Raw genomic sequence first — 22,033 nt, 5'->3', positions numbered from 1 at the left:
TAATAGAAGTATAAAATTATTAGTAAGATCAGACAACAGCAAAAACTAGCTCATCAATTATTTTATCAATTAAAATGATTAACACCACCAAGTATACAGCCCCAAAAAGGTTTAAGGTAAAAGTGAATACTATTCCAAATGTTAAGGAAGAAAAAAGGATGAAAATCTAAGGAAAATGTTTAACCCCCTCCCCCTCATTTATAAAAATAGGGTCAAGTTGAATACTATTTCAAATTTTAATGAAAAACGTATTGCAGAAAGCTGAGAAAACATTTATATTGAAGAAAAAAGGGTGAAAGTACAATGGTATTTTTTTTTAGAAAAAACAAAGGTAATTTTTAAGAAAAGTCTCAACTGACAAATCAAGGCAATTCTGGAACAGTTAACTTATAGAATCAAAGAATCACGGAATAGTAGAGCCTATCAGGCCATTGAGTCCAACCCCATGCTCAATACAAGAATCAAACTTAAAGCATACCCGACAGGTGGCTCTCCAGCAGCTTCTTCAACGCCTCCAAGTGTTGAAGATCCCACCACGTCCCTAGCTAACTGATTCCATTATTGTACAGTAGGGCCTTGCTTCTCGGCGCCCCGCTTTTTGGCATTCTGCTAATATGGCGTCAGCGGGGCAATCAGGTGGATGGGGGGCTGGAGCTCCCCGCACTCCAGCCGATCGCGCCGGAAGAGGGGAAGATCAGCTGTAGCATGCTACAGCTGACCTTCTCCTCTTCTGGCACGATCAGATTCCCACTCGAGCTGTTCGTGCCCAAGGAGGGGAACATCTGATCTTCTCCTCCTCTGCTGCAATCAGTGGGTTAGGTTCCAGACCCCTGCCCTACAGCTGATCCGCTTTTAGCTTTTCAGCGGGGGTCTGGAACCTAACCTGCCGTATGAGTGGGGCCATACTGTACTGCTCCAAAAGTTAGGAAGTTTTTCCTGATATTCAGCTGGAATCTGGCTTCCTGTAACTTGAGCCCATTATTCTGTGTCCTGCACTCTGGGATGATTGAGAAGATTCTTGTTCCTCCACTGTGTGGTAACCTTTCAAGTATTTGAGCAGTGCTATCATATCTTCCCTCAGCCTTCTCTTTTCAAGGCTAAACATGCCCAGTTCTTTCAGTCTCTCCTCATAGGGCTTTGTTTCTAGTCCCCTGATCATCCTCGTTGCCCTCCTCTGAACCCATTCCAGTTTGTCTGCATCCTTCTTAAAGTGTGGTGTCCAGAACCAGATGCAGTACTCAAGATGAGGCCCAGCCACTGCCGAACAGAGAGAAATTAGTACTTCACGTGATTTGGAAACTGTACTTCTGCTAATGCAGCCTAAAATAGCATTTGCCTTTTTTGTAGCCACATCACACTGTTGGCTCATAGTCGGCTTGTGATCAACAACAACAATTTCAAGATCCTTCTCGCACATAGTATTGATGAGCCAGCTATCCCCCATCTTATAACTGTGCCCTTGGTTTCTTTTTCCTACATGTAGAACTTTGCACTTATCCCTGTTAAATTTTATTCTATTGCTTTCAGCCCAATGCTCCACCCTATCAAGATTCCTTTGAATTTTGTTTCTCTCTTCCAGAGTATTACCTATCCCTCCCAATTTTGTATTGCCTGCAAATTTGATAAGCATTCCCTGCACCTCCTTATCCAAGTCATTAATTAAAATTTTGAAGAGCACCGGGCCCAGGACCAAACCCTGTGGTACACTGCTTGTCACCTCCCCCCAGTTTGAGAAGGAACCATAGATAAGCACTCTTTGAGTATGATTCTGTAGCCAACTGTGGATCCACCTGATAGTTGTTCCATCCAGCCCCCATTTAGCTAGCTTGCTAATCAGAGTATCATGGGGCACTTTCTCAAAAGCTTTGCTGAAGTTGAGATACATTATGTCCACAGCATTCCCATTGTCTACGAGAGAGGTTACCCGATAAAAAAAAATCCTGGCAGGATTTGTTCTCGACAATTCCATGTTGGCTTCTAATAAGCACTTCATTGTTTTCAAGGTACTTACAGACTGACCACTTTATAACCTGCTCCAGAATTTTCCCAGGGATTGATGGACTTATTTCCATTAATTTCTTCAGAATAGATTGTGAAACATTCTTCTGGAGGAAGAGGGACTAATAAATAACATGCAAGCAGCTTTTAGGAAAAATTTCTCCACATGAGACTACCGTTTTGTGCTCTCCCATCTAGCAAAAAAATATATTCTGCGTTTCTGAAGGGGAAACTTTTTGCTGCCTTCATGTATTTGAAGGCAGCTTTTGATCTGATCCCTAGAGACAAGCTATGGCAGATACTGAATAATATCCTTGTTGATAAAAGGCTGTTCCATCTTATTGTCTCCAGGGGAATAATACACTTCAGATCAGATGTGGTAGTTCAAGCAGCTCATTGGAGACACAAATAAGGGTGCAAGGCAAGGTTGTATTCTTGCCCCTTTGTTATTTACCTTTTATCTTCATGATCTTGCCAACGTCCAGAAGGAACTGAATTTACACTTTCCAGATTTCATTAACAGGAATATATTAGTCTTTCCCAATGATGTGGCCATACTATCTTGCTCCAGACCCAGCCTCAAAACACTTTTGGTTATGTTTCCTTGATACTTTAATCTATTTTGTGTATGAAGAAATTACAAGCATTCAAAAATAGCAGTCTTTGAAAAAAGTTGGTGGCTGGATGGTCAAATTCTAGACAGGTTAAGCATTTTAAATGCTTGGGTTACTGTCCACTATACTACTTTTTGGACTACACACAGGCTCCATGATGTTCAGAAAATCAATACAATATATGGAATTATTCCGAAGGGCGAGATCTCTGTCATAACTAAGTTTGAGGGCTGCAACACTTTTTTGGAGTTCCACTGTGGGGTAACACAATCATCTTAGAATTGGATCAAAGTACATTCAAGGAAACCTCTTGGAGTCCTAACAAATATCCCTGCCTCATGAATAGGCAGGAGCTTTAACCCTCTTCCAAAGCTAAGGGACATCACTTACTTATTAGATCATGCTGCCATTCATGAGCAATAAAGGGATTCCTAAATCCCAGGCAGACACAGGTAGCAGTCTTGCTGCAAACAAAATTGTATTGTTGCATTGAGGTGATAGGAAAAGGAGGAAAGCCTGTTTGGCTCAGGGCACACCAACAACATCCGAAGTTCTCCAAGGACAGTTTCCACTCTATTTCTTCAGCCAGCCAATGGAAAGCAAACTGGAGGCTAAACTAGGGAGCTAAACCAATCTAAAACCATCCCCCTTTCAAATTCCTACTCAATAGAATTTGGATGAATCCAGTAATTATACCACACCTCTTTTTATTTTTCAAATGATGAGCTCCTGATCTAATTGGCTGCATTAGCAGCTGGGTGAAGCTAGCCAGAGCCATAAATTTAGAACCTAACAAGGGGGACTGCTCCACAAGCAAGAGGGAAGCCCAGCTGATGAAGTATCTTAGCCCAGTGACAAAGCATCAAGATAACAAGAGAGTTAAGCAACTGAGCAAGTTTACCAGCAGGCAAGGAGACCAGGGAAAATTACTCTGCTACTCTCCTTTGTGACCTAACACATCCAAAATTCCTAGGGAAACTAACTCAGCTAAATAATCTGCAAAAACAGATATACATGTAGAAAGGTATGGGGCTTTCCAGTGCATTGTATAGAATGATGCATGTATGATTATCATCCTGCTGGACAAAAGTCATGTGTGTGTGTTCCATGCAATGAGCTCCTAGACCCTGAGTGATTGAGTTTGTTCCCTTGCGGTCAAGGTAGCTGACCTGGATAAGATGAGGGAGACAGAGATGTTGGCGGATGAGGCCTTCAGGGATATGATAGCTGGATTCCACTCCCAGGGTGGCAGCTTCCTTGCTTTCATTAAGAATCAGGGTCTTGGGGATATCACTTTGAGGAAAAGGGATAGTATCCGTTAAAAGGGATCCATTTCTTGGTGGATTAATAGTTATCCTCTTGTCCCAAAGATACTCATCTGGGAGGCAGTGGGATCCTAGCAGTTAATGCTTTGATCATCAGGGACACTAATAGCTAGGTCTGTGATGGGTAAGCTGATCGCATGATGACTTGTCTACCTGGCGCAAAGGTTGCAATGTCACACATACAGATAGCTGATAATAGTGCTGGGGAAAACTCAGTGGTCATGGTGCATATTGGCACAAATTGTGTGGGGAAATGTAGTTGTGAGGTCCTGGAAGGAAGTTTAGGTTGTAGGGAAGAGGTTTTTAAACTAGGACTTTCAAGATAGCTTCTTCTGAAATGCTGTCAGTTCCTCTCACAGGCCCAGCTAGACAGGCACAGCTATGTAATGTCAATGTGTGGATGAGACTGTGGTCTCAGGAGGAGGGGTTTGAATTTGTTTGGCACTGGGGAACATTTTGGAACAAGCTAGGCCTATACATCTAGGCTCCTCTTGAGCCAGGATGGAACCAGACTGTTGGTGCTTAAAATAAAAAGGTGGCAGTACAGCTTTTATAGTGATTTTGGGGAAAAGCCTGACAGGAGCTCAGCAGTGTCCAATTCAGAACAAACCATTCTTCAGGGATGAAGGTGAAAATGCTTATGGGAACATATGGAGGGGAAGGATTAGGCACTGAGAGCACAGAGGCATGCGACAGCAATTCAGATAGGCCAAAACACTGAAGGGTAAAACACATATGCCAAATATTATGGAGAGAGACATTGTGTACATGTGTTTCTATGCTAATTCTAGACGCCTCCAAGAAAAGTGAGGCAAACTGGAGCGGTTAGTCTTAGAGGACAGCACAGATATAGTAGGCATAACAGAAACTTGGTAAATTGAAGAGAGCAAGGGGAACATAATTATCTCTGAATACAAGCACTATAGGAAGGAGGTGGTGTTGATTTGTACATCAAAGAGTACAACAAGCTAGAAATCCCCAAAAGGGCAGACTCCTCTACAGAATTGCTATGGGTGGTGATATCAGGTCCCAAGAGTAATTTGGAACTGGGGACATGCTATCATCCCAAAATGGTCAGGTGATCTTGAGATAGGGAATGAATCAAGCATGTATCCAAATGATAAAGTGCTGTAATAAGGGGTGACTTCAATTACCCTTGCACAGATGACAAAGAGGTAAAATTTCTAAATACTCTAAATGACTGTGCCCTAGAACAGTTGGTCATGGGACCGACCAGCGGGTAGGTAACTCAATGTGTGTGAGTGTGACAGGTGACCAGAACCTGGTGCAAAACGTTAAGAGTGTTTGAACCAATTGGGAACAGTGACCATAGCGATATCAAATTTAACACATATGTAAGCGGATAGTTGCCAAGAAAATCCAACACAGTCACATTTGACTTCAAAAGAGGAAACTCCCTCTTTTAGCAAAAGAAATGTAAGCAGACAGCAAAGCAGGGTGGATTGATTTAAATCAAGCCAATTGAAATCACAAAGAGAAACCCTTGATTTAAATCAAGTTTATCACTTGTAGTTCTTCACATATTTCTTAAACAATGATGCAAATCTGATTACTAAACCTTGTTACTTTACAACTCAGTATAGCATTTCACAAGGAGGATATACGCTGTGTAATTGTTTAGAGAGCTTGCTTTTTATTAATTTGGAAATAGTACATAATATTACCTGTGTCAAGCTGCAGATGTTTGTTTTTTGAGAAAACAAGTACAGAATGAGTTCCCTAAGGAAGCTGAGCTATGCTGAAGTAAAACAGTGAACAGACTTATGGCATCACCATTGTGGTCTGCCATGTTGTTACAAAATAAGGGGCATGTTGGTAAGATAAGAAAACGATACCAAGTGAGAACACTTAGCTGCATCTTTCTGTACCGTAAACTTGGGTTATAAATTCTAAACCTAGTTAACTCATTAAACAAGCCATAAGGAGCTAAGCTTTTTTCCCCTATTAACTTCCAACATAGCAAACAGCTTGTTGAATACCATTAATACTAAAAGGCACAAAGAGTCTTGACGAATGATGCATTCAGATAAATGCATTACAAAGTGAATTATTCAGTTTACTAACCAGTGGATCCACATTGTTCTTCAGACATACCCACATCTTCATCCACATCATTTTCTCCCAATTTCTCCCTATTTACCCTGAAGGAGGACAAGAGAAAGCACAGGCCATTCTAATACAAGGAGAAAGAAACAAACAAAAGGCAGTAGAGACTATGGATGGGAAGGACACTCCAGTGGTGGGGACCTGCAAGGTGTGTGCGGTGTTTGTTTTCTTGCCTGAGAACAACATGGCGTACGTGCAACAAGTGCAAGTTGGTGGAGCTGTTGGAAGAAAAAATGAAGGGCCTGGAATGGCAGGTGGCCACACTAAAGAGCATAAGAGAAGATGAAGAGTTCTTAGATAGAACGCTGGAACAATAACAGCAAAGAAAAGTACAGAAGGTGGAAGAACAACAGCATGCTGAAACAGAAGAGGAGACTATTGTGGAGAGGAACAATGAAGTGGAGGAAACTTCATGGAAAAGGGTGACCGTTCTGAGCAGAAGAGCCAGAACACACCCATCACTGGTGGAACTATGGAACCGCTTCCAGGCACTTGAGGATGAGACTAGAGGACAGTCTGCAGAGGAAGAATTACAGGAGACCCCACGTGACAGTGAGCGAGAGGATGAAGCTCAGTCAAGCAGAGGCAATGAAACCGAGCCCCACGACAAGAAGAAAAGTAGTAGTGGTGGGAGACACCTACAAAATCCTGCTGCATGGGATTGATACCCAAGTATGCAGAGAAGATCCATGGACTCGCCAGGTATGCTGCCTCCCTGGAGAATGGATTAGAGATGTGACGGAAGGGTTGCCATCACTCATAAAGCCCACTGACAGATATCTCTTTCTTCTCATCCATGTGGGAACAAATGATTCTGCCAAGCAGATATGAAGAAATCATGTTAGACTTTGAAGCTCTGGGAAGGAAACTCAAGGACTTTGGAGCCCAGATAGTTTTTTCGTTCATCCTTCCAGTACTTAGAAGAGGAGTGGAAAGGGAAAGAAAAATACTCCAGGTGAATTACAACAGTGGTGCCGATGCAAGAGATTTCGATTCTGAGGCCACGGGCTATGCTTCCTGGAAAATGGAGTAGCAAGTGATGGGTTGCACCTCACAAGGGCTGGGAAGAATGTGTTTGGCCACAGCATGGAGAAATTCATCAGGAGAACTTTAAACTGAATCCTAAGGGGGAAGGAGACGTAAACTTGGCGGTAACGACTAACAAAGGCTTGTGCACAGTAAGAGGAACTGAGGGAACAGCTCTAATGGGGGCCAATAATAGTTTTCATAAAAATATAGGAAGGAAGCCAGGCTGTAAATCACATGGTCTTCAGTGTCTGTATACTAATGCCCAGAGTATGGGAAACAAACTTGAACTCTTAATACAGGAGAGTAAATACAACTTGATAAGGATAACTGAAACTTGGTGGGATGACTCCAATGACTGGAATACAGCGATTGAAGGATACAACTTGTTCAAAAAGAACAGAAAGAAGAGAAAGGGAGGCGGAGTTGTACTACAGTAAGGCCCCGCTTCCCGGTGCTCCGCTTCCCGGCGTTCCGCTAATGCAGTGGCTTTCCTCCCCTCTTTAAAAGCCGCTTTTGCAGCATTTTGCAGTATTTTCGCATCATTTTCACGTGACGCGCCCCATTAAAGCCAATGGGGTTCCGCTTTATGGCTGGGGTCCAGAACGGAACCCGCCGTATAAGCGGGGCCCTACTGTATATGTTAAAAACATATAACCCTGCACAGAAATTCAGGAAGATGAGCTTGGGAGCTCCTCCAAGAGTATTTGGATTAAAATTAATGGGGCAAGGAATAAAAGGAACATGGTAGTTGTAGTCTACTATCGACCACTCAATCAAGCAGACGAGGATGAAACTTTTGCAAAGCAAATTGCCAATGTTTCAAGTAGGCATGATGTAATAGTAATGGGGGACTTCAATTACCCCAATATCTGTTGGGAGACAAATTCTGCCAAACATGGCCCCTCCGAGAAATTCCTGACTTGTGTTGGAGATAATGTTCTGCTACAGAAAGTGGAAGAAGCAACTAGAGGATCAACTATCCTTGACTCGATTCTAATCACCAGAGATGACTTGGTAGATGAAGTGGCAGTTATGGGAACTCAGGGGGGAAAGTGACCACGCTATACTTGAGTTCTTGATTTTAAAGGAAGCAAACACTGAGAGTAGCCATACGCATGTCCTGGACTTCAGGAAAGCTAATTTTAATAAACTGAGAACAATGGTAAGTAAACTTCCATGGCAAGCAACCCTAATGAGAAAAGGAGTCCAACATGGGTGGGAGTTTCTAAAAGAGGAAATTCTAAAGGCACAATGACAAACAATTCCATCAAGAAATAAAGGGGAAAGACAGCAGAAGAAGCCAATGTGGCTTCACAGAAAGCTTAGAGATGACCTGAAAACAAAAAAGGACACATACAGGAAGTGGAAGAAAGGCCAGACCACAAAGGAAGAGTACAGGCAGGTAGCACGGAATTGCAGGAATGGCTTCAGGAAAGCTCAAGCTGAGAATGAGCTGAGGTTAGCAGAGATGCCAAAAGCAACAAAAAAGCTTTCTTCAGGTACATCCACAGTAAAAGACAGAGAAAAGAAATGGTGGTACAGCTGCTCAATGAGGATGGCAAAGAAACAAATGACAAAGAAAAGGCAGAAGTGCTCAATTCCTAAATTGGCTCAGTCTTCTTCCAAAAGAGGACTTGAAGTTGAAGGGGCAGGGTTGCAGCTTGAAATTGATAGACAGATGGCCAAGGAATACCTAATCACTTTGAACAAGTTCAAATCTCCAGGGCCCAAAGAACTGCATCCTAGAGTATTGAAGGAACCGGCTGAAGAACTCTAGGAACCACTGTCTACTATCTTTGCAAAATCATGGAGGATAGGTGAAGTGCTGGATGACTGGAGGAGGGCTATGTTGTCCCTATCTTCAAAAAGGGCAGAAAGGAGGAACCTGGGAACTACAGACCAGTCAGCTGAAATTGATCCCTGGAAAAATTCTGGAGAACATTATAAAGCAGTCAGTCTGTAAGCACCTTGAACACAATACAGTGATTACTAGAAGTCAACATGGATTTATCAAGAAAATTCTGCCAGACTAGAATCATAGAATAGTAGAGTTGGAAGGGGCCTACAAGGCCATCGAGTCCAACCCCCTGCTCAATGCAGGAATCCAAATCAAAGTATTCCCAACAGATGGCTGTCCAGCTGCCTCTTGAATGCCTCCAGTGTCAGAGAGCCCACTACCTCTCTACTTAATTGGTTCCATTGTCGTATGGCTCTAACGGTTAGGAAGTTTTTCCTGATGTCCAGTCAAAATCTGGCTTCCTGCAACTTGAGCCCATTCTTCCATGTCCTGCACTCTGGGACGACCGAGAAGAGACTAATCTCATCTCATTTTTTTATTGGATAACCTCCCTGGTAGACTGTGGGAATGCTGTGGACATAATATATCTTGACTTCAGTAAAGCTTTTGACACAGTGCCCCATGATATTCTGATTAGCAAGCTAGCTTAATGTGGGCTGGATGGAACAACTATCAGGTGGATCCACAGTTGGGTACTGAATTGTATTCAAAGAGTGCTTATCAATGGTTCTTTCTCAAACTGGGGGGAGGTAATGAGGGGTGTACTGCAGGGCTTGGTCCTGGACCCAGTGCTCTTCAGCATTTTTATTAAAGACTTGCATGAGGATGAGGAGGTGCAGGGAATGCTTATCAAATTTGCAGATGATACAAATTTGCAGATGCGAGAGATAGCTAATACCTTGGAAGACAAACAAAATTCAAAGGGATCTTGATAAGCTGGAGCACTGGCCTGAAAACAACAAAATGAAATTTAACAGAGATAAGTGTAAAGTTGTATATCTAGGAAAAACAAACCAAATGCACAGTTAGAAGATGGGGATACTTGGCTCAGCAATACAACTTGCGAGAACGGTCTTGGGATTGTTGTTGATCACAAGCTGTATATGAGCCAACAGTGTGATGTGGCTGCAAAAACGCAAATGCTATTTTAGCCTACATTAACAGAAGTATAGTTTCCAAATTGTGTGACGTATTGGTTCCCCTCTATTCGGCAATGGTTAGGCCTCAGCTTGAGTACTGTGTCCAATTCTGGACACCACACTTTAAGAAGGATGCAAACTAACTGGAATGGGTTTAGAGGAGGGCAACGAGGATGATCAGAGGACTGGAAATTAAGTCCTATGAGGAGAGACTGGAAGAACTGGGCATGTTTAGCCTTGAGAAGAGAAGACTGAGGGGAAATATGACAGCACTCTTCAAGTACTTGAAAGGTTGCCACACAGAGGAGGGCTAGGATCTCTTCTCGATTATCCCAGAGTGCAGGACACAGAATAATGGGCTCAAGTTACAGGAAGCCAGATTTCAACTGAACATCAGGGAAAACCTCTTAACTGTTAAGAGTGGTATGACAATGGAACCAATGACCTAGGGAGGTGTTGGGCTCTCCAACACTGGCGGCATTCAAAAGGCAGCTACGCCACCTTTACTATTTTTATTTTTTTTAAATCTGATTTAAATAAGAAATCCAATTTTTAATTTTTTAAAAAGAAATTATTGATTTTTATCCACTCCGCAACAAAGTATTAAAAATTTTTTTTGAGAAACACATTGCTAAAAACACAAAGACCATCACCAACAAAAATCTTCAAATACATTAGTTGCAGAAGACTGGCTACGGAGCTGGGTAGATCTTTGGATTACGAGGGAGTCAAATGTGTGCTAAAGGAGGAAACGCAGATTACTGAGAAGCTGAACGAATTCTTTTCATCTGTCTTCACAGTGGAAGATCTAGGGCAGACCTCAGGCCTGAACTGGCTTTCTCAGGTAGAGAATCTGAGGAACAGAGGCAAATAGTTGTGACAAGAGGCAATGTCTGAGGCTGGGGGCGGGGAACCTCTGGCTTGCAGGCCATGATTGGCCCACAAGGCCATTTCCACAAAATCACACGCATCTGTCTATCAGCTGAGATCATTTGATGAGATCAGCTGATGGATGGGGGGGCAGGGTTCAATCCTGCTAGGTGTTGATTCACCAGCGCATTCCCTGCAGGGAACATGCACCCGAGAAGAAACTGGCCAATGTAACTCCAGTTTTAAAAAAGGAGTCCAGGGAAGATCCAGGAAATTACAGGCCAACCACTTAACTTCTGTTCCATCATAAGTGGGGAGAGCGCTGTTGTACTCAGGTCCTGTCTGCAGGCCTCCCATAGGCCTTTAGTTGGCTACTATGAGAACAAGATCCAGCAAGACTTTTATGTTCTTCCATAGGAACTGTTGACAGTACAACATATATGCCTGGCAATTTGCTACCTGGAATGACAACTGTGAGGACAGAATACTGGACCAGATGGACCTTTGGCCTGATCCAGCAGGGCCTTTATGTTCTTATACAGGTGAAGCCATGCTAGGGTAGGAGCATATTGAAGGCATTCAGAATATCAGCTGAATATTCGCAAAGAATATTAATAAGATTTCCTGATAGACACCTTTAAAAACTTTGGAAAAGCTGCCATTTGTACTCCCTTCCTCGAGATTTCATGATTTTCACAGAATAAGGAAATGATGGGTAGTTTTGAAGAAGAGGGAGTTTCAGCTGCACCTACTGAAATTTCCTCTTCTGCACAACTGTTAACAGTGTAGGAACCCTGTCCTATGTATCACTTTCCCACCAGGATGAGGAGGCATCTCATTATACCTTCCCTATCTGAAGAGGATGACAATTCCAGTGATGTTTGCTCAGTTGTAATTGTACTACTTAAAAGCATCAAATTTGAAATTTGGTCCATTGTCAGACAACAACTGTCCTGCCAAAACTTGAAGAACTCAGACACGGCTGTGTTTTTTTTCCTTTTATTGTAGTGAGAGACATTTTCAATTCAGTGAGCTTCATGAATCTATCTATGGCTTACTCAGAACTCAGCATCTCTCTAGGACTAACTAGGCACTACTTCGCAGCATTAAGACACTGACTCAGCAACGACTCCCTCCAACTCGTCTTAAGTAAGGCTGGGCGGGCACCCTGCTTGCACATGCCAACTGTCACTGTTGGGAGCGTGCCTGTAGGTGAAGACTCAGCCTCAACTGCACCTGTTGAATCCCCTGCCACATTTGCCTCCTGGTGTGAGGTGAGGGCAGAGCCTCCGCCACCGTTCCATCTTCTCCCTCTGAAAGAGGGGAGCTGCTTGCTGGCAGCGTGTGTGTGGGGAGAGGAGAAGTGTCTGGCTGGGAAACAATTGGCTGGTCTGGTTGGCTCTCCACTGGGATGTCTGGAGCTGTGGGGGTTAAACTGTCAAAGTCCGGAGCTGGGGAGCCCCCTGAATCCAATTCCTCACTTGGCCTTGCCCGGCTTGAATTTCTCACTCTAAGTCCCCTCCCTCCTCTGCTTCGTTCCCTCCCAGTAGGGCTCACAACAACAACAAAACCCCATTCTTTCCTTCTCTATCTCAGGACAAACAGATTAAGACATATGACACCACACCTTCACAAAACAAGGAGCAAATATCATTCATAGCTGAGACACAGTCCCTGCCCCGCTTAGCAACCCTGTCAGATTATCATTTGGCCCCTCCTGCTAGATGTATAGCAACTAGGAGGGAGGTGAGGCAAATTTCCTGTCCACAAAACAGCTGATTTCTGACAGCACAACACCATCATTCACTTGTTTACATCATATTCAAAACAATGTTGCAGCAGATCTGTGCGGTAATGGGCTCCAACTCCACAAACTCGAGAATGCCTTAGCCAGAGGCATCTGTCATTATCCAAGGCCCTCAGAGTAGCCACCACCCAGGGCAAAGGTGAAGGCTATCAGCTCCGGTCATAGAGGGTATTGCAAGCATAGCAGACAGGAAGGCAATAATGAGGAGCATCTGAGCTAAGAACAGTGTACTGCAAGAGTTAGAGGCAAGAGTAAAGCTAATTAAGTGCTATGAAAAACAAAAGTGTTGAAGATACTACAATTAATTTATTGCCAATTTATTGCCCAAACACATGCCTGGAGACGTCAAGCAGAAGCTCTTAATCAGAACAGAATCACGAGAGGTTTTCCTGCTCAATTTCTGCAATAGTCCTTGTAGTTTTTGGTTTTTTATCAGTATTTCCAGGATGTTGCAAGAACAAGCTTTTCTGTATTTCTGCACTTTGGTATATAAACTGGAAACACACTACATGTGACAAAAACCAATATCCAACCATCATGTGTACATTCCCCTCACCATATGCAACCCTCCATGAAAACCTATGTAGATAAAACAGCATGTATATACCAACCCTCATTTAGATACGCCTGCACTTCCTTTCAAGGACTGCACGGTCATATGGCCGGGATCTGACACAGCACACACCCAGGTGTCCTGCTCATGCTCATGGTACCTCTTAACTTCTCCCTTCCAGCAGCAGCACTCCCCCCAACCAAGTGCCCCCATGGTCAAGGAGTTCTGAAGAGCAACACTGCATGAGGCACATGAGATTGACATTACAAGGAAACTGGGACCGTTCTCCAGTGCATGAGCAGAATCCTTTTCTATCCCCCACACAGCAGGACTTGGCTGCTGTCATGGCCCCTTCGGAGGACTCGTCAGACAAGGACGACTCGGGAGTAACGGCCACAGACCCAGAAGGGGAAACAGAGGAAACTCCTGAGAATACAGCTCCTACTCCCCCTCAGCTGGAGAGCGTCCAAGACACAGCTGAAGCTCTTCAGCCAGAGTCAGACAGTGACCAGGAGCCTCCCCTCCCACCTGCAGAGCGAAGATGACAGAAAGTCAGGCAGCAGCAGGGCCGGCATGTCTGTTTTAAGACCCGCATGCTTGCAGAAGCCAGAAGGGTGATTGCTCCCACCTGTCTGCAGATATGTTCTTTAAAAGACAGACCCTGGCTTCAGCATGTTGCTGACTATAACGTCAGGCGTGACCACTGTGTGTCTTCCTATCCCCTGAACCTTGACTTGGACTGATCTCTCGGCAAACTGGACCCGGACCTTCACTGACGTCTCTTCTGGATTTCTGGCTTGGCACGTAAGCTTGGCATGGACCCTGCTCTTATCTTGCTTCCTCTTTGCTAGCCTGGCAGATTTATAGCCAAGCTGCCGGCTGAGGACTTTACGGCCTGGCAGTTACCAAGGAATCCCCAACCCTGCCTGCACCCCCACCGACACTGCTGTCTCAGTGTAGAGCTGACAGTTGCTGTCCTCTGTCTGATGTTAACAGCCAACAAACAATCAATAAAAGTTATCAATTCGTTTTACCTACCTTCACAAATATCATGGGGAGTGTCTGCTTGGCCCGACTATAATGTCTGGCAACTCTGTACACTGTTTCAGGAACGTAGTCCAGAACCAAATTAAGGTATACCTCATCTTTCTGGAAAAGGGTAAAAGCAAGAAGTGTAAGAAAAAAGATAATATGAAACCACAAGTATGGTATTTTGGATTGTATTTTTTACAGAGAGGAAAAAAACAGAAAAAGTTTTAATAAAATCTTGTCTACATTCATAGATAGCAATATGAGAAAATTGATTAACTTTTATACCACAGACAAATCATGTTTGTGACATATCATGCTGAATACATTTTTTCCAGTGTAAATGAGGCCAGACAAGTAATGTGATCACTTTGATCTATCATATTTCAACTCCATGAAAATGTTCCGTTTTAAAAGCAGACTATTTAAAATATATGCAAATCCATGGTTACACAGTATCCTCAAGTACTAGTAGTACAAGATTTAAGAGAAAGTGAGGCCATGTGACAGAGGAAAAGACAAAGAGATGAGGAGGTACAAGTTGGTGGTGAGGTCAGCATAGTGCAAATGCAAAGGCAGGAGTGCTGGATTGGCTCCACCAGCACGTTTGCTGCACTGGCCTTACTGCCGCCTCACCCCTTCCCTTCTGCAACTGGAGGGCAGGTGATCACCATGATTCTGTCCTACTGTTCACTACTGCTGGCACGATCAGACTTGGGAAAGAGAAGGGAGGCTGCTGCTGACCAGAAACTCTCTCTCTAACCGCTTATCCATCTGATTCAGTTTCTCTCTCCCTCTGAAGGACAGGGGTTAATGATCAGGAGAGGAAGCTTATGATGTCAGCCCAAGTGAGCCTCACAGGCAATACCAAGCACCATCTCATGTATCCTGCATTCTTTTTTTGCAAAGTTCTCCTGCAATCACTCTGCCTCCTTGCCACTCTTTATTCACTCACTCACCCTCCGACTCTGGGGGCTACATTTGTAGGATGGTGGCAACAATGATGAAGAGGATGCACAAGTGCCTACGGTTTAGCTGCCACTAGCTGCTCCCATCCCATTGACAGAAATGATTTGCTTCAATGATGCCTTTCAGAACTTACCTTCTCTCCACTGGAGTAAAAGAAATAGCGCAATCTGACAATGTTACAATGATCGAGCTTTCTCATGATTTGAAGCTCTCGATTCTGAAAGAGAGGACAGTATTTGAAAAGTCATTTTCCAAAGGCACACAAATAATAATATTGCCAAAATGGCTTCTAAGCAGTTTACAAGTGTAAAACCAATTATAAAAATACATCCACACTTAACACTAAAAACATCCATAATTAAAATGTATAATAAAACAAGCCTCTTAAAACGTTGTAACAGTTAAAACAGTAGTTAAAATGATTCAATCAGGTCAGGAGCTCAGAGAAAGCTTGTTTAAACAGGTGCACCTTCAAGAGCTGGCAGAATGCCAGTACTGATAGAGCCCCTCATATTTCAGCAGGGATACTGATTTCATATGTACGAGTTCAAACTCTAAAAATCATTTATTTTGTTAGCTACTATCAATTACAGAATATGCTTATCTGTTTGTTTGTTGTTTGTTTATTGCATTTGTATACGGCCCCATAGCCGAAGCTCTCTGGGCAGTTTACAACAATTAAAAACATTAAAAAGAAATATCCAAATTTAAAAACACATTTTTATAAAGCAATTTAAAAACAATGACAAATGGAATGACAAATAAAGGAGGCTCAGCCAAACATCTTTAGGAGTCCTGTCCAAGGATGCTGAAATTCAGTAATCCTTTCACTGTCAATCTACAATGGCATTTGCACTGTTCCAACCTTGTCCCCAACCAAGAAGCACAAACTTGGCTTGAAGGGCTCAGGAAAGAGCTCTCTATTCCTCCAGCAACAGTGCATGGTTTGGTAAGGAGGCCCACCTCCCACTTTGAAGACTGTGGCCGTAGTTCATAACCCTGCAGGGTAAGGCATCTCACTACACTGTAATTATCTACCCTTGGAGCAATGTGCTTTGTTGCATCCTGTTGCCCAACAGCAGCAAATATCACAGGTCCCACTCTTGTGGGGGAAGCACACACCACCAGCCATGATTTAGACAGAGCCTGGTCAACCCTGGCAGTGGAAGAAGCATTCTTAGACAAAGTCATGAGCAATATTTACAATATTTATAAAGTATCCAATAGCTCTCTTTGGGCAGTTTACAGTAAAAATTTAAAACTTTAAGAAAGAAGTAAAATATAAACGTGAGAACCAAAACAGAACCAACAGGAGACAACGTTAGTGAAAAGCATTTAAAAAGCACTAAAAAATGAAAACTAAAAGGTCTAGGAAAATGAAATGGTCTTCCTTGGGCACTGAACCCACCACAACATAGACGCCCAGTAATCCTGCCTGAGGAGGATATTCCACAATCAGGGCACTACTACAGCATTCTTTCTAGTAGTCACCCCCTGCTCTCCATTTGTCAATTTTGCTTTGATTTTCACTAAAACAATAAACCATTTTATTTATTTGTTTGTTTATTAAATTTGTATCCCATCCTTCCAAAGGAGCCAAGGACAGCAACACAGATTGGGACAAAGAGTTGCCTTGTTTGCAGTTTAGTGGTGGATTAGTCAGCAGAATAGAATTATTTAAATCAAAGTGATCATGATTTACTACCAAAAAAAAGAATGGTTCAAATCAAACATTTCCATTTTGTAGTTCCTGAACAAAATGCAAAGTATTTCATTGCTATAACAATTAAAACATACTAGAAGCCTGCAGACAATGCTTCAGCACATAAATTCCAACTCATAATGCTACCCCAATTCCTAAACAACAGGTTGTGGGAGAATCCATTCTTTTCTCATGCATGCTGTCGCCCATATACGTCTGTAGGTTCCATATAAATATGGGAAGGCACAAAAAGCTTATCCATGTAGCATTCTATGCACCTAAGCATGTTTAAGCTGGGCTCTCGGCAGCTACAAGTGCACCCTTACCATGGCTGCACAAAACCTATTTACACCACATATCCATGGCATGCTAACATTTCATGTACAGTTTCTGCAGCCCAATTTAAATGGCACACTGGGCATGAAGAATGCCACAAGAGTTCACTTTTTGCACACAGCCAGTATCTTATTTCAATCAGAGCCATCTTCCCAACATCTCTGTTTCCCTAGTCCAATATAAATGTGACACAGGGCATGTACAAAAACACAGTTATTCTGCAGGAACTGAACTGGGTGCCTATCTACTACCAGGTCAAATGCAACATGTTGACATTACCACACAATGCCCTGAACGGCTAGTTGAAGGAGCGTCTCTTTCCATAAGTGCCAGCCCAGCTCTTGTGGTCAGTGGTGGGAGGGGGCTTCTTAAGGCCCAGCTTGTGGGTATAGCCTATTGTGTAGCGATCAGGGATGGGACCCATCATGGCTCCCAGGTTATGGCATTTCCTCCCTCTGGAGGCTTGGCTGGCTCCATCCGTAGTATCCTTTCGTCAGCAAATGAAGAGTCTTTACATGGGCATTTCAGAGAGAGAGAAGTCTGAGCGTGAATTATTTTAGAACCACTGCTGATTGCATTTTAATTTATTTTACTGTGTCTATGATGATATTTTGCCTTTGATGTGTTATAATGATGGCTTATATTGTTCTTTTGTTGATCTGTAAATTGTATCACTCCAAGACCCTGAGGGATGAAGAGTAGCTTTAGAAATGTCATTCATTCATTCCATATGCTTTGTGCTTTGTTTAAAACAAGTTACCTTGACTTCATGTGTTGTGTTAGCATGTCATAGATCTATGGACTATGGCTGTGCATGGCCCCCCAATCTGACCCACGGCCTGATCTGGCATTTCGGCTCAGCCCTGATCTGACCCCAAATCAATTCAGGAATCTTACCCTAAGGTGTAATTAGGATTTTACCAGTGAGCAAAGAGTGCAGGGTGCTGCTTTGCTTGCAGGGGTAGAACTCATGAAACACACCTCTCCTTCCCAGCCTCTTGACAGCCCTGAATCGCTCCGGGTGGGCCGACACAACCCAGGACAATCTGGGTCTTTCTCAACTCAATCCTAGATATGTGAAGGCCCAAGGGAAAACCTGAACAAATAAAGGAGGGGGTTCCCGAAGCCTTTTTTTGTTTAGTTTTTCCAAAAATTTGGTATCAAAAAATATTTTCTTTTAGAATGATGAATACAAAGTTTTAAGACAAGGTCTTCATATTTTTACTCCTCCCAAATGATTTCAAAAACCAAACAACAGGAAGGCTTTTAAGCAAGACTATTTACAGTAGCAGATTACAAGTCCTGCATGCTGAGGACAAGCAAGTCCTGAGTTGCATACTGAGAGTACAACTCTCAAGCAAGATACATTTCTAGGGAGCATTGTCATTGTCAAAAAGGAAGGAAGATGGATTCACTGGCTTTTGTGCTTGTGGGCTTTCTCATTTGGCATAGTTAGTGGATCTGTTTCTCTCTTCTTGATTAGGTCTCAAAAGATCAGGAGTGGGAGAAAGTGCAGAGCTACACTAAACAGCAGAAACTGATAGTGACAGAGAAAATGAAACTGATTAAATTTCATGTAGTATTTATTGTCTTGTTTCCCCCGCCCCCTCTTTTTATCAGCTCTTTCTATGGAAGTTCTCTTTCTTGGGAGTTCTTCATGTCTCCTGGAGACTATAGGACCAAAGGAGACATAATAACTTTCAGAATACATAATAATTTTCTTTAAGTTTTTAAAATGTTTTTAGAAGTTTTATTGCTTGTGCGCTTGCAACCTTGCCCTCTTAAATGTAATATTAGTATTAGTATATTATAATGTAATATAATATTAGTTTCTCCTTTTTTGATTGCTTTTGCCTAGTTCTCATAAACTAGCAAAACCAAACTGATGCTTGATTCTTTACCGTTCAGCAGCTTGTGGCTCAATTTTTATCATTTTTTTTAAAAAAAAATAAAAAGTAAATTTAATTTGTAATTATTGTCTGAATAAACTGTATTTTTAATATACCAAACATGACATTTGATCTGTAAACGGTGCTAAAAAATGTACTGCGCATTTTTTAAATTTTTCAGTTTTCACAATTTTCTGTTTATTTCGGGGGAGGGGAGAGGAAAAAAACCCAGTTGTTTTCCACAGGTTCAAAATTTCTGGTAATTTTACATTTACCCAATTCAGCCAATGCCTGGATTGAGCCATTTCAGTTCAGAATCAAGGCTTTGGGCGGATCTGGAGCACAGCCCTACAGTGGACCAAACTGGGTCCACACTAGCTTGTTAACACTGTACTAGTAATATCTAGTGACCCAGTTAAAAACTGATGGAATCTGCATTATTTTTTGAGCACTAATTTTCTCATGGCACAGTAACATGTCCCAGTACGAAGTTTGGGGACTGCTAGGTAAAGAAGCCATCCTAACCCATGATCCATGCTCCTAGAAGGGATTAGGATTGGGTGGAGAATTTTTGTCATTTACTATTTTACAGCTTAAATATCAATTAGCAATGAATGCAGAATGGTAATATATTCAATTTGCTAGTATCTACTGTATTTATGACATATATGCTCTGGCATATCCTAAATTGTTGGAGTGAATTCTTGGACCTTTATAGAAATCTAAACCTATAACAAACAGCTGCTTATAAATGTTTAATGGATCTTTGTAAAATAGAAGTTCAGAAACTCAGAGAGGTGTAGAACAGGGAATTAGAATGTATTGTACTGCCTATACAATGGAAAATTGTTTTAGTATCTATACAGAATGTTTCCTGAGACTGAAGTTGAGACAGATTCGGCAAAAATTAATATTTCTAGTATATTGGACTTCACACCCAGCTCTGCCACTGGGAGGGAGTAGAGATGTAAAATTTCCAGACATTTTAGGGGGGGGGGGAATCTATTTCAACTCCACTTCACTCAGGACCAAATTACATGTGAAGTTAAATGCGTATTTATATCTAACCTACAGGGTTTTTAAAAATGCAAACTTCATAGGCAGGATGAGAGCAGAATCAAAGAGGATATTTCCTCTCCTGCTTCAGTCCTGAGGAAAATCTCTCTCCTGAAGCTGGTATTTGGTTTGCAGGTTGTCAGGTCAAGCAGGGAGAGGCACCTCAAAACCCTGCACCCTCCATATGCCCCACAATAAAATACTCACACAACAGTTACTTCTTGCCTGGGGTTAATTCTGTTTAATTTTGGCTCTTGTTACATCACAGAGCCTAGAGATTCCTTGCTTCCCTCCCACAGAATCTGTTTATCCCTCCTTTACTTCATGAAGTGATCAAAACTCTTTCAGATCAATCACAGCAATAAAGCTTGTTTTCTAATAACTGAAGGATTAAGGACATGTTCAGTCCCAAACTTTGTTCTCATGTTGGTGCATGGAGGAGTTCTCCAAGCAAGAAGGGATAAATGGGTACCAGTTTCTCTCCCCTTGGAAACGGGCTGGTTAAACCTGGCACTCCTAGCAGGCTCTAAGGTGTGTGATGCCAATATGGATACATTTTTCCTTTGCCACTTGGGGAAGACTCACTTATCGCTCCAGGTTCTTTTAACCACCTGCTTCCTCCTCTTCACATTACATTGTCCTTCAGCCAGGCACACTGGCTGGTCCCTACCCCTTCCCAAGGACCAGGTAAGTTGAAAGGGGTCAGGAACCTTGACTACAAGCACTGCATTTCTCTTGCTTCTTCCTTGTGCAGCAATGTCATCAGCAATTTAAATGCCTCCATGCTGCTTTGCTCTCGTGTTCATCATTGTCATGGATTTGGATGGAGATCAATAAACTCAGCAGAGGCATCACACAAGCCATGTGGGTCACAACTGGCTATATTGCTCTGCTGCTTCTATGTAAAACCAGTTCCTCATCTGACCCTGGGAAGTGGTGACAGGGGAAAATCCCCCACTGGAACAATAAATTATTACCTGGTAGTTAGTCTGAAGACTGACATGAGGAGTTGGCATGCTTAGGCAGCTGTTGAGGCCCTCAGCCTGGTATAGGTACCACTGCTGATCAGCGATGCTGAAGCAATCTCCAATTTCTCAGTGGGGGAAGTGCCTGGCAGCAACAGAGAAAAGTCTCAGCATAGGATCACACTCTGCTGGTTCATCCAGACATCCTACCAGCAAGAAATAGGAGACTGCCCAGGAGCAATCTCCAATACCCAGGTGGAGGCATGCCCGAAGGAAGCAGTACAATGTGACCCTTTCATGCTTTTAGCTCTGTTGATACCAATGAGGCACAAAGGAACGTGAAAGAATGAAGGTCTGCTCTCTTTGGCAAAGCAGCAATGGGGAGGGGGAGCAGGGAACCAAAATGCAGATTTAGGGAAAGAAGCTCCAACTGGAGAGCCCATCAACATCCAATACCCAAGGGCCCACAAAATCCTGAAGCAAGCCTTCATCTGCACCCATCCTCTGGCCAGTTCTGCATTTAGAAAATCATAAATTGCCTTCTCTGGGAGTAGGTACAAAGATGAGGATGTATAATTTGAAGCATCTTTGTCCAAAGGCTGATGTTATAAGGTCTGGTGATGATGTGCAGAGAATCAGATGGGCCTCCTTCCAGATTTCAAATTCAGTTCTTGCATGCATTACAAATGACATTTCCAGAGTGGACAGGAAAGACAGGGTGTGAAATAAGAGTAAGTAATGTTAACCAAAATGAAGCCGTATCTGCAATATTTTGTCCAGTTTTAGTCACCCATGTTTAACAACAATGGCTTAGATTCTAAAATGAG

At 42.7% G+C, this 22,033-nt stretch overlaps 1 protein-coding gene across 10 annotated transcripts in view; it reads right to left on the bottom strand.

The window, feature by feature from the left end:
* GSK3B (glycogen synthase kinase 3 beta) overlaps positions 1-22,033 on the bottom strand; it is a 223,585-nt gene that overhangs the window by 106,022 nt on the left and 95,530 nt on the right. For all 10 annotated transcript variants that reach the window (XR_009764356.1, XR_009764357.1, XR_009764358.1 and 7 more), the window contains exons 3-4: positions 15,392-15,475; positions 14,299-14,409 (exon numbers count right to left, since the gene is read on the bottom strand). Coding sequence is in view for 6 of the 10 variants with exons in the window: in XM_061638590.1 (XP_061494574.1) it covers positions 14,299-14,409; positions 15,392-15,475 (195 nt within the window). In the remaining 4 variants the exon portion in view is untranslated. The remainder of the gene's footprint in view (positions 1-14,298; positions 14,410-15,391; positions 15,476-22,033) is intronic.

Source organism: Rhineura floridana, chromosome 1, assembly GCF_030035675.1.
Source record: "Rhineura floridana isolate rRhiFlo1 chromosome 1, rRhiFlo1.hap2, whole genome shotgun sequence".
Classification (NCBI taxonomy): Eukaryota; Metazoa; Chordata; class Lepidosauria; order Squamata; family Rhineuridae; genus Rhineura; species Rhineura floridana.
This window is presented reverse-complemented; position numbering and strand designations above follow the sequence as displayed.